This window comes from Heteronotia binoei, chromosome 11, assembly GCF_032191835.1.
Source record: "Heteronotia binoei isolate CCM8104 ecotype False Entrance Well chromosome 11, APGP_CSIRO_Hbin_v1, whole genome shotgun sequence".
In the NCBI taxonomy this organism is placed as follows: Eukaryota; Metazoa; Chordata; class Lepidosauria; order Squamata; family Gekkonidae; genus Heteronotia; species Heteronotia binoei.
In genome coordinates, this window is record NC_083233.1 from 83,264,257 (window position 1) to 83,275,587 (window position 11,331).

The window sequence follows — 11,331 nt, forward strand, 5'->3', positions numbered from 1 at the left end:
TTACAGATACCACAGACCACCAAGACAAATCAGTGGGTTCTAGATCAAATCAAGTTTGACCTCTCCCTAGAAGCTAAAATGACCAAACTGAGATGATTGTTGTCTCATAATGTGACTAAAGCACAAGGATTGCTGGGAAAGACAATAATGCCGGGGAATGTTGAAGGAAAAGAGTGTGACCCAGCAGGTGATGGAGTGACTCAGTCAAGGAAGCCCCAAGGGCCCTCCGTTTTCAGGAGCTGAGCGAAGCTGCTAACAACTAGACATTTCAGAGGTCCTTAATTTATAGGGTTGCCATAACGCTGAACGGATGGCACTTAACATTCACAAATATAAACCTCACAAATAAAATTAAGTACTCATAAGCAATTCTTCATCTTGCACCTAAAAGAGTTTTGTAAACAAACAAAACAAGAAACAACAGAGGCAAACCAGGAATCCATTAATGAAGGTAGATCTGAGTCCAGTACCACTTTAGCAAGACCAACAAGGTTTTCAGGACAACATCTGAGTCCAGTGGCACCTTTAAGACCAACAAAGCTGTATTCAAGGTGTGAGCTTTCATGGGTATGCACACTTCTTCATATAACATTAAAATGGAAGTTACCAGTCCATACATATAGATTGACTCTCTGATAGAGGTTGAACAAATTAGCATACAATGTAATGAAGATGCCGAACAAATGCAAGAACCAAACAGGACTAACAAGCAAATCTAACACTTTACTCAGGGTGTCAAACTTATTTGTTATGAGGGCTGGATCTGACATAAAGGAGACCTTGTCGGGCCGGGCCATGTTGGGCTGGGGCATGTGTATACCTGTTTCAGTTTAGGTAGCAGAGATATAAACTTTATAAAGAACACAGATAAATACAATTAAAGATATTTAAAAAAAAAAAAAGCTTAAAACAAGCTTAAAACACTACCCAGATCTAGGGAACTGGGTAAAGGAAGCTCTGGCTCTTTCCTGCCTTCCCCAGGAGACCAGGAAGGAGAGAAGCCTCAGCCAATAGAAGGAAGAGAGGCTTGGCTAAGTAACTCTGCTGTGCAATTGTGATAGTTTGGAAAAGCAAGCTCTTCCTCCTCCCCTTCCTTCCCAAGGGAGGAGCCTCAGCCGATGGAGAAAATAGAGGTTCTGCTCTGTAGCTCCTGTGCGACTGAGCAAGCCTTGTAAAACAAGCTGTTACACAGAAGGAAGCAAGAGAGAGGGAGAAGGAAGCCAGTTGCTCGGGGACTGATATGAGCCCTCCGGGGGCCTGATTTGGCCCCTGGGCCAGATGTTTGACATGCCTGTTTACTGTTTTCAGGATTTTCAGGGCATGAGCTTTCCAGAGACAAAGCTCCCTTCGTCAGAAATGAATGACGTGCATTTAAGCAAACCAGGAATGCATCTTGCCCTCCTCCCCCTCCCTCTGAGCAGCCAGGGTAGTCTGCTTCCTTCCCCTCAATCTAGAGGGAGCTGCCTGGGAACTTTTCTTTCGCACCCCGGAACCATAGAGTCGTGGGACGGGGGCTGCGGCGGAGCACCTGAACGGCGGACTCTTTAGCGACCAGCGGGGGAGGTTGAGCTCGTTGCTAGGGAGTCCGCCCTCCAAAGGGGCTCGGGTGAGCCGCTTCCGGTCCTTGCCTGTTCCCTTCCCCGCCGCCTCCTGTTGCTTTCGTTCCACCCGGCGGGGCTCAGCGGCCGGCGGGCGAGGTTCGGGGGATGCTGCTGAACCGCCGCGGGGCGGAGAAGGCGGCGGTGCGGCGGCTTCTGCGGGCCGGAGGGGCGGCCAGGTCAGCCTGGTGGGCGGGGCCGGCAGAGGCGAAGTGGAGCCTCCAGGCTCAGGGGCAGTGCAGCAGCGAGACCTCCGGGCCGGCACTTCCGCTGCCTGCGGGCTCGGGCGGTCTGGGTGCAAATCCCGAGCTGCGTCGCTGAGCAAAGGGCAGCCCAGACCCCGTGCGGGGTTGAGCACGTGGAGACGCCTTCTGCGGGGACGGTCTGGCCGCTTCCCGCTGTCTGGGGCAGAGGATCTTTCGGGTCACCTGAGCCTTCGGCTGGAGAGGCCAGAAACCGGACGTGGGACTTTCTGTATGGAACATCAGTGTTCTGTCATAAGGAAAGGAAAGGTCCCCTGTGCAGGCACCAGTCCTTTCTGACTCTGGGGTGACGTTGCTTTTACAACGTTTTCACGGCAGACTTTTTTACGGGGTAGTTTGCCATTGCATTCCCCAGTCATCTATGCTTTCCCCCCAGCAAGCTGGGGCTCATTTGACCGACCTCGGAAGGATGGAAGGCTGAGTCAACCTTGGGCTGGCTACCTGAATCCAGCTTTCACTGGGATCGAACTCAGGTCGTGAGCAGAGCTTAGGACTGCAGTACTGCAGCTTTAACACTCTGTGCCGCGGGGCTCTTTCACCTAATGGAAGGAAAGGAAAGGTCCCCTGTGCAAGCACCAGTCATTTCCAACTCTGGGGTGACGTTGCTTTCACAACGTTTTCACAGCAGACTTTTTACGGGGTGGTTTGCCATTGCCTTCCCCAGTCCTCTACTCTTCCCCCCCCCCACCCCCCAGCAAGCTGGGGGGAAAAGGAAAGGTCCCCTGTGCAAGCACCAGTCATTTCCGACTCTGGGGTGACGTTGCTTTCACAACGTTTTCCCGGCAGACTTTTTACAGGGTGGTTTGCCATTGACTTCCCCAGTCTTTTACACTTTACCCCCAGCAAGCTGGAGGGGAAAGGAAAGGTCCCCTGTCCAAGCACCAGTCGATTCCGACTCTGGGGTGACGTTGCTTTCACGTTTTCTTGGCAGACTTTACGGGGTGGTTTGCCCTTGCCTTCCCCAGTCTTTTACACCTTCCCCCCAGCAAGCTGGGTACTCATTTGACCGACCTCAGAAGGATGGAAGGCTGAGTCAACCTTGGACCAGCTACCTGAATCCAGCTTCTGTCGGAATCCAACAGAGGTCGTGAGCAGAGAGTTCAGACTGTAGTACTGCAGTACCTCTGCTTTACCACTCTGCACCACGAGGTTCTGTTGTAAACCCTTCCTTAAAGAAAGTTGCTAGGGATGCCAGCCTGCAGGTTGGACCTGGGGATCCCCCGGAATTACAGCTCCTCCCCAGGCTACAGGGATCCGTTCCCCTGGAGAAAATGGAAGCTTGGGAGGGTGGGCTGTATGACACTGAACCACACTGAGATTCTTGTCCACCCCCAAATCACCCCAAATCTCTAACCTGGAGTTGACAGCTCTAACCCTGGGAAGGACCTGGGAACCCCTACCCTATACTGAGTCAGAACTTCGGTCAGGACAGGATTGTGTACTCTGACTAGTAGGGGCTTTCTGGGTTCTTAAGAAGTCTTTCTCAGTGCTTAAAACACTGAACCTTTTAACTGGTGCTCTTAATGCAAAATAGATGCCCTGTGAGGAGGACAGGGACTAAGAGTCCACTCTTAGAAGCAGCCATTTTCTCCAGGGGAACTGATTTCTGTTACCTGGAGATCTGCAGGCTCCCTCCTGTGGAGTAAAAGATTGGTGTGTTTGTATAACATTTACTTGTGTTTATTCTCCCCCCCCCCCTTTTCTTAGATCCAAAGTAATGAAGAACTGGGGTGTGATTGGCGGGATTGCAGCTGCTCTTGCTGCGAGTATTTATGTCTTGTGGGGTCCCATCACGGAGAGGAAAAAGCGCAGAAAAGGTGAGGGAGCTGGGGAGAGGTATGGGTTTGGACTGCTCTTCCTCCTGACCCCAAGCAGAGGGGGTGGAGGAAGGGGCTTCGATTTATATCTCTGCCCTGTCCTCCCTAAGGTAGTGTTTATTAAACACTAGTCGTATTTTTGTCCCACTTTCTTAGTCAGAATTGGGAAGAAGAAGCCAGAAATAAAGAAGGGACATTATAATTCATTGTTGGTATTCGGTGAAGAGGAGATTCTCCTGGGGGGCACTGGGGCCTAACTGCTTTCTGCCTTCTCCTCAGTGGCAGTCCATGCAGAAAGCCAGGAACACAGTTCTGGCTGGCTTGGTGTCAGGGGGTGTGGCCTAGTATGTAAATGAGTTCCTGATGGGCCTTTTTTCTGAAAAAAAGCCATGTGGAACAATGGTGACATCAGGGAGTGTGGCCTAAGATGCAAATGAGTTCCTGCTGGGCTTTGTCTACAAAAAAACCTTGTAGCTGAATTGTGCTTGATATCTTTCTTGTAGGGCTAGCGCCAGGCTTGCTTAACCTGGGCAACACATGTTTCATGAACTCTTTGCTCCAAAGCTTGTCTGCGTGTCCATCTTTGATCAACTGGTTGGAAGAGTTCACAGTTCACACTGAGGCCAACCAGCCTGCATCCTCTGGGAACCAAAGTTTATCCCTTACATTACTCCAGCTCCTGAAAGGTAACATTCCTTTAATAATATTTGCAGAGGTTGGGTTGCATGAAGCATAAGCCAAGTCACTTTTCCAAAGTCTCTCTTGAGTCTTGATTCCCATTTCTTGGAGTTATCACTTGGGAAATGTATTATTGAAATCAGTTTCTGTGTGGGGTCTGTCACATCTGCCCTACCCAGTCCGAGACGCAGATACAGGGGTCAAATAAGAATAACTGTGCAGACTAGAAACATAATCAGTATGAAAAATTCAGACAAAACAGTTGTACCACAGAAGCTAATAAAGCTAGTGACTTTGCACAAAACTATTGGAAGAGCTAAGAGCCAGTTTGGTGTAGTGGTTAAGCGTGTGGACTCTTATCTGGGAGAACCGGGTTTGATTCCCCACTCCTCCACTTGCACCTGCTGGAATGGCCTTGGGTCAGCCAGAGCTCTCTTATATGGGAGAACCGGGTTTGATTCCCCACTCCTCCACTTGCACCCGCTGGAATGGCCTTGGGTCAGCCATAGCTCTGGCAGACGTCCTTGAAAGGGCAGCTGCTGTGAGAGCCCTCTCAGCCCCACCCACCTCACAGGGTGTCTGTTGTGGGGGAGGAAGGTAAAGGAGTTTGTGAGCCGCTCTGAGACTCTTTGGAGTGGAGGGCGGGATATAAATCCAATATCATCTTCTTCTTCTTCTAAGAGAGGCCACATGGAAAAAGGACATCAAAGGTTAGGTTCTAGCAGGGAGAGCCAAGTGGAGAAGAAGAAATCATACTATACCTGTCTTGAAAAGAAGGGTCCGAATATTTGTGGTGATGGGACGGCCCCAAAGGGTCACCTTTTGTTGCCTTTCTTGTGTGCCTGGATTTACCTTGGTGCCAGTGGGGAAGAGTTGCTATTGGTCTATATTGGCATAAAGTAAGGATCATCCCCAAGACTTTGAAACCTTACTGCCACTGGTGGACTCTGGGCTGTGTTGTGATTGCTGTGCGTTTGAATCTAGGATGTGATGGGTGCAAACTCAGGACTTGGGCTATGATAGCATAACGTAACCAACATATAGGAAAAAGGGCAGTAGAATGTGCATGGAAAATGTGCCTAAAATAGATGTTGACACAGATTTGCTGATAATATCTGGGAATGACCAAATGGACTTTCCTGAGTTGATCCCTTGTACTACCCAGAATTGCATTCGCAAAGGAAATTTCAATAGCTTTCATTAGTTATGCTGTGTAGTCTGGGTCATATTTTATGGTCGAGTTCTGAAGGTTCAAAAGGGGATTGGCTCCATGCCTCTTGGTATATCTGGGATGCTGAGGCTGTGCCCATGCGGAGAGTGCCTTGTGTCAGTTCTTCTCTTTAATCAAGAAGATTTCCTTTAATTTGAAAGGAGATCCATTTTCCTTCACATCTAGCATCCTGTGGCCAAATGTTCTCAGGGTACTTTGTTCAGTTTGGTGTAGTGGTTAAGTGTGCGTACTCTTATCTGGATTTGATTCCCCACTCCTCCACTTGCACCTGCTGGAATGGCCTTGGGTCAGCCATAGCTCTGGCAGAGGTTGTCCTTGAAAGGGCAGCTTCCGGGAGAGCCCTCTCAGCCCCACCCACCTCACAGAGTGTCTGTTGTTGGGGAGGAAGGTAAAGGAGTTTGTGAGCCGCTCTGAGACTCTTCGGAGTGGAGGGCAGGATATAAATCCAATATCTTCTTCTTCTTCTTTCATTTTAAAGCCAGGAGATTTTGCCTTGCCTGATGCATCTGGTTTGTGTAAGTCAAACAGTCTTTGTGGTGCACATGTAACTTGTCTTAATGAGAGTCAGTAGACTACTGTAACATCAGAAATCCATTCCAGAATCGCTCTTTCAAAAGAATATGTCCATAGGATCAGTAGGTTAGCAAATGTGCCAGAATCTTCATGCAGTACTACATGGAGTGATGTGAAAGCAAAACATGAACAAATATATATGACACAAAAAATCATGCAGCTTTCTTTGTCATGTGGGTGTTTGTTATAAAGGTGGTTTGAGTGAAAGGCTTCCTAGTAGAACCTAAAGCCAAGGTCCTATCCTCTGGGTATTCTTTTCAAGCATTTTTTGAAAGATTAGTGCTCCCTATTGTAGGTAATAGAATAAGGAGCAGCTGTTCTGTGGGTGAGAATATTTGTGAGTGATAATACTCTATTCTACATAGCTACAGCTATGGCGAACCTGGGCAGTATAATAAAAAGTAGAGACATCACCCTGCCAACAAAAGTCCGTGTAGTCAAAGTGATGGTATTCCCAATAGTAATGTATGGCTGTGAGAGCTGGACCATAAGGAAGGCCTAGCGCAGAAGAATAGATGCTTTTGAGATGTGGTGCTGGAGAAGACTCTTGAGAGTCCCTTGGACTGCAAAAAGATCCAGTCAGTCAGTCCTAAGGGAAATCAACCCAGACTGTTTCCTGGAAGGTCATATGCTGAAGCTGAAGCTCAAATCCTTTGGCCACCCAATGAGAAGGGAGCACTCACTGGAGAAGCCCCTGATGCTGGGAAAGACAGAAGGCAAAAGAAGAAGGGGACGGCAAAAGATGAGATGGCTGGACAGCGTTAATGATGTAATTAACACGAATTTGAGCAGACTTTGGAGGATGGTGGAAGACAGGAGGGCCTGGCGTGACTTTGTCCATGGGGTCACAAAGAGTGAACAACAACAAACTCTATTCTACCAGTAGATGTTGCTATAGTGCCATTTGCTGTTCTTGGTGTTTGGAAGCTTTTGCATTAACCCTTGTACATCAAGGGGCCTCAGAGAGCACTATAGTGACACCTTCTTGCAGAATAAAAGCTGGGGACTCATTTTACTAACCTCGGAAGGATGGAAGGCTGAGTGAACCTTGAGCCAGCTACCTGAACCCAGTTTCCGCTGGGATCGAACTCAGGTCGTGGGCAGAGGGCTGTGACTGCAGTACTGCAGCTTTACCGCTCTGCGCCACGGGGCTCTCTTCTGGCAGAATAGAACATAACATTCAATCAGTTTTTGACTGATCAACTACGGAAGGAAGTTCCCAGTACATGCTGGTAAGCCTTGGAAAGTACTTGCAGGTACTTGACCTGCATACGTTTTCATCATTGTATTGACTCACTTTGTGTAATCTGCCGAGCCCAAGTGAGAAAGATGAAGCATAAATGATGTAAACACAAATAAGCCCGCCAGTATCTGTAGTAGCAAAGGCTTTTCCATGTTCTTGGATAGCCTCCATGGCACCCAAATAACCTGAAGGCGATCGAAACTGGAGGAACAGCTCACGATTAGGGAGTGAACACACCTCTAATAATTTGTGGCCTTTACTCCTTCTGTGTTTGATGCTTTCAGCTCTCTCCTGCCAAGAGGCCGCAGAAGAGGACATCCTGGATGCAAGCTGCCTGCTAGAGGTCCTGAGAACATACCGGTGGCAGATCTCCTCTTTCGAAGAGCAGGTAGGTGCTGAGCTAGAAGGAGACATCATCGTATGCTGCGCAGTGCTTTAAAAATGTACTGATAGATGCACTGTCTGTGGCATTTGTCGGACACAAACTGTCGTGGGAGAAGCAGAAGCAACACCCCCCCCCAAAAATTTTTTTTTCACTTTCTTAAATCTTTGAAGGCGTATTTATTTTATTATTTCAATTTATATACCACTCCTCTTCCACAAAGCGGGGCTTAGAGCAGCTCACGACAATATTATTAAAATAGAGATAATAAACATAGTTAAAACAGTATAAAATACGGCATATAAGAAACAAACCATTTACAGCTGATAGCGTTGGATCCAGTATTAAGCCTCCAAAAACAGACTCAGCTGGGAAAGTCCTGATGGAAAAGCTCCCTGTGGGGAGGTCCTACAGGGCCCATGTCTCATCTGAGAGGGCATTCCACCAAGGCAGGGCTCCAAGGGGACACCCTTGCCCCGGTGGACACCAAGCGGGCAGCCCAAGCACCTGGCACCATCCAAAGCCTACTGGCCTCATAGTTTTCAGACCTGTTGAAGATCTTGGGCTGTATCACCAGAAGTATAGTGTGAAGTGATGGTATCATTCTACTCTGCTCTAATCTGGTTAGACCTCACCTGGAGTATTGTGTTCAGTTTTGGGCACCCCAATTTAAGAAGGATATAGATAAGAAGATTTGTGGATGCTCTCTCCCCTCATTGGTGGATCTGTATAATATGGGATGTAAAAGGAAGATACAAATGATCTTAAAGGACCCTTCACATCCGGGCCACTTGCTATTTGAGATCTTACTGTCGGGCAGACGATACAGAGTGTTGAAGGCTAAGGCAAATAGATTTAAGGGCAGCTTCTATCCAAGTGCTGTGGTTAGGCTAAATGCAGGGCTATAAATGGTTATTTGTTTTAGATGTAGGCTAATGTAAGGTCATGAATGGTTATTTGTTTTAGATGTATTTAAATTGTTTATGTATATGTCTTTTCTTTAGTGTTGATGTGTTGGTATGTTTGTGTAAGAGCACCTCATTTCGTTGCTCTCATTTTCCTTTTTTGAGAACAATGACAATAAATTTATCTATCTATCTATAAGCTGGAATGTGTCCATTAGAGGGCAACCAAGATGGTGAGGGGTCTGGAGACCAAGTTCTACGAGGAGGAAAGGTTGAAGGAGCTATGTTTAGCCTGGAGAGGAGATGACTAAGAGGGGATATGAGCTCCATTTTCAAGTACTTGAAGGGCTGTCATCTGGATGATGGTGAAGAGTTGTTTTCTGTGGCCCCTGAAGGTCAGACCAGAACCAACAGGTTGAAATTCAGTCAAAAGAGTTTCCAACTAAACATCAGGAAGAACTTCCTATCAGTTAGAGGGGTTCCTCAGTGGAACAGTCTTCCTTGGGAAGTGGTGGGCTCTCCCTCTTTGGAGGCTTTTAAACAGAGGCTAGACGGCCACCTGACAGCAACGCTGATTCTGAACTTCAGCAGATCAGCAGGAAGGAGAGAAGGAGTGCTTAGTTCTTGTGGCCCCTTCTAACAAGCCCAGGGAAATGCTGGTGGCCACTTTGGAGTCAGGCAGCCATTTTTCTCCAGGCCAGTTTGGCCCCAGGGATCCTGGAGGTTTTTGACATCTCTTGGGCACGGAGCAGGAGTCACTGGGTGTCTGTGGGGAGGTGGTGGTGAATTTCCTGTACTGTGCGGGACTAGATGACTCTATGATTCTAAAATTGTGGTCTTGAAGGTGCCACAGAACGGCTGCTGGCTGCACCTTACCTTCAGCCGCACAGCAGAAATCCTTGTGCTGCAGTGACAGCTGCTGACACAATTTGCCCAGCCAATCAGATCTGCAATGGACAATAGCCTTACCTTGCCCTGCCCACTTTCTAAAGACACTTGGTGGGCACCAAGTGGGGAAGGCATCAGCAGGCACCACAGCGCCTGTGTGGGGGACCCCTCTCATGAGGACTAGTAACATTTTTTGAAAAAGAAAACTTAGTTCTTTGAATTCTGAAAACTTCCTATAAGCCACATATGTGCATGGCTTATAGGAAGTGTTCAGAATACGTATATACATTACAGGCCCCAAGGGACCTCTTTTCCCAGATTCCTGGACTCACCCTGGCCGCTTCTCCCTGCAGGATGCTCATGAGCTCTTCCACGTCCTCACCTCATCCCTGGAAGATGAACGAGATCGCCAGCCCCGAGTCACGAACCTGTTTGACATGCACTCACTGGAGGTGAGGGTTTGAGAAGCAGCAGAAGGTGGGCGAGGGCGCTGGGAGCCGCAGAAGGGCAAACTGGTGCAGATACCCAGGGGAGCATGGAGGTAGACCTGTCCCCAAAGGGTGTTGGGTTCCCTCCTCTGACTGAGGACAGGACCTTCCTATCATGAGCTGGGGCTGAGTCAGGCAAAGTCCAGGGGCAGTCCAAGGTCGGCAACTCGTGAGCAAGGAGGGTCCAAGGCGCCAAAACAGAATCGTAATCCAGGTATCACAGGTCAGAGGTTCAGAAGCCGAAGTCAGGGGGTCCAGAGGTCCAAGCCAAAGTCAGGAATCCAAAAGCCAAAGTCAAGAGCCGGAGTGGATGCTAGGATGTCAGGTATGTGACTAGTTGCTTCCACAAAGCCTCCTCCCAAAGCCCACAGCTATATAGCCCTCTGCTGCCTGTTGCTCATTTGGGCTAATTGCTGTCTCAGAGCAGCAGCCAGGATCCTGCCGAAACTTAAGCATCCTCACACTTAGAAGGGCCAGAATCCTTTCACCACTCAGGGCTCAGGGAGCGTCTTGCTTGTGAGCGTGCCGCCCTCCTCCGATCCCTGAGGTCCTGACGAAGGCGGTCACGCACACGAGCCACCCGAGAGGGTGAGGTAGGGGGGCTTGGATCTTCTTCAGCAGGAGGCAGGGGCACTGGTGCAGGTGGCAGGGGCACAGTTCCTTCTGCAGGCTCTGCAGGCTCGGTTTCTTCTGCAGGGTCCCCAGCACCCATGACACTATCCCCCCCCTCAGGGCCCCCCTCCGTCGAGGGGCCTGGGAGGTCGGGGTGGTCGCTGTGGAATCGTTGCACCAAGTCCGGGGCATGAAGATTGTCCACAGGTTCCCAGGACCGGTCTTCTGGGCCGTATCCCTCCCAGTCCACAAGGTACTGGAGGCCTCCACGATGGTACCGGGAGTCCAGAATCTGGCGCACCTCATATTCTTCCTCGTCATCCACCAACACCGGTGGTGGCGGCGGTGGGGAAGGAGGCCGAGCTGGGTCAGGGGGTGCAGCTGGAACAAGGAGGGAGCGATGGAACACAGGGTGAATGCGGAGGTGGGGTGGCAACTGGAGCCTGAAGGCGACGGGGTTTATTTGTTCTACGACGGGGTAGGGTCCAATGAACCGTGCATTCAGCTTGTGAGACCGACCAGGCCGGCGCAGGTAGCGAGTTGAGAGCCACACCTGATCCCCCGGCTGCACTGGAGGGCCTTCTTGCCTCTTTCGGTCTGCAGCCCGTTTATATGCCTCCTTGGCCTGCTGTAGCTGCTCTCGGAGCAAGTCT

At 49.4% G+C, this 11,331-nt stretch overlaps 1 protein-coding gene across 1 annotated transcript; it reads left to right on the top strand.

Moving 5' to 3' along the window:
* Window positions 1-1,692: 1,692 nt before the first annotated feature.
* Window positions 1,693-10,042, top strand: LOC132579326 (ubiquitin carboxyl-terminal hydrolase 30-like). Its single transcript, XM_060249619.1, has 5 exons — window positions 1,693-1,777; window positions 3,569-3,678; window positions 4,182-4,364; window positions 7,688-7,791; window positions 9,932-10,042. The coding sequence occupies exons 1-5, from the start codon at window positions 1,707-1,709 to the stop codon at window positions 10,040-10,042; spliced, it is 579 nt and encodes a 192-aa protein (XP_060105602.1). The 5' UTR covers window positions 1,693-1,706.
* The last annotated feature ends 1,289 nt before the right edge of the window (window positions 10,043-11,331 follow it).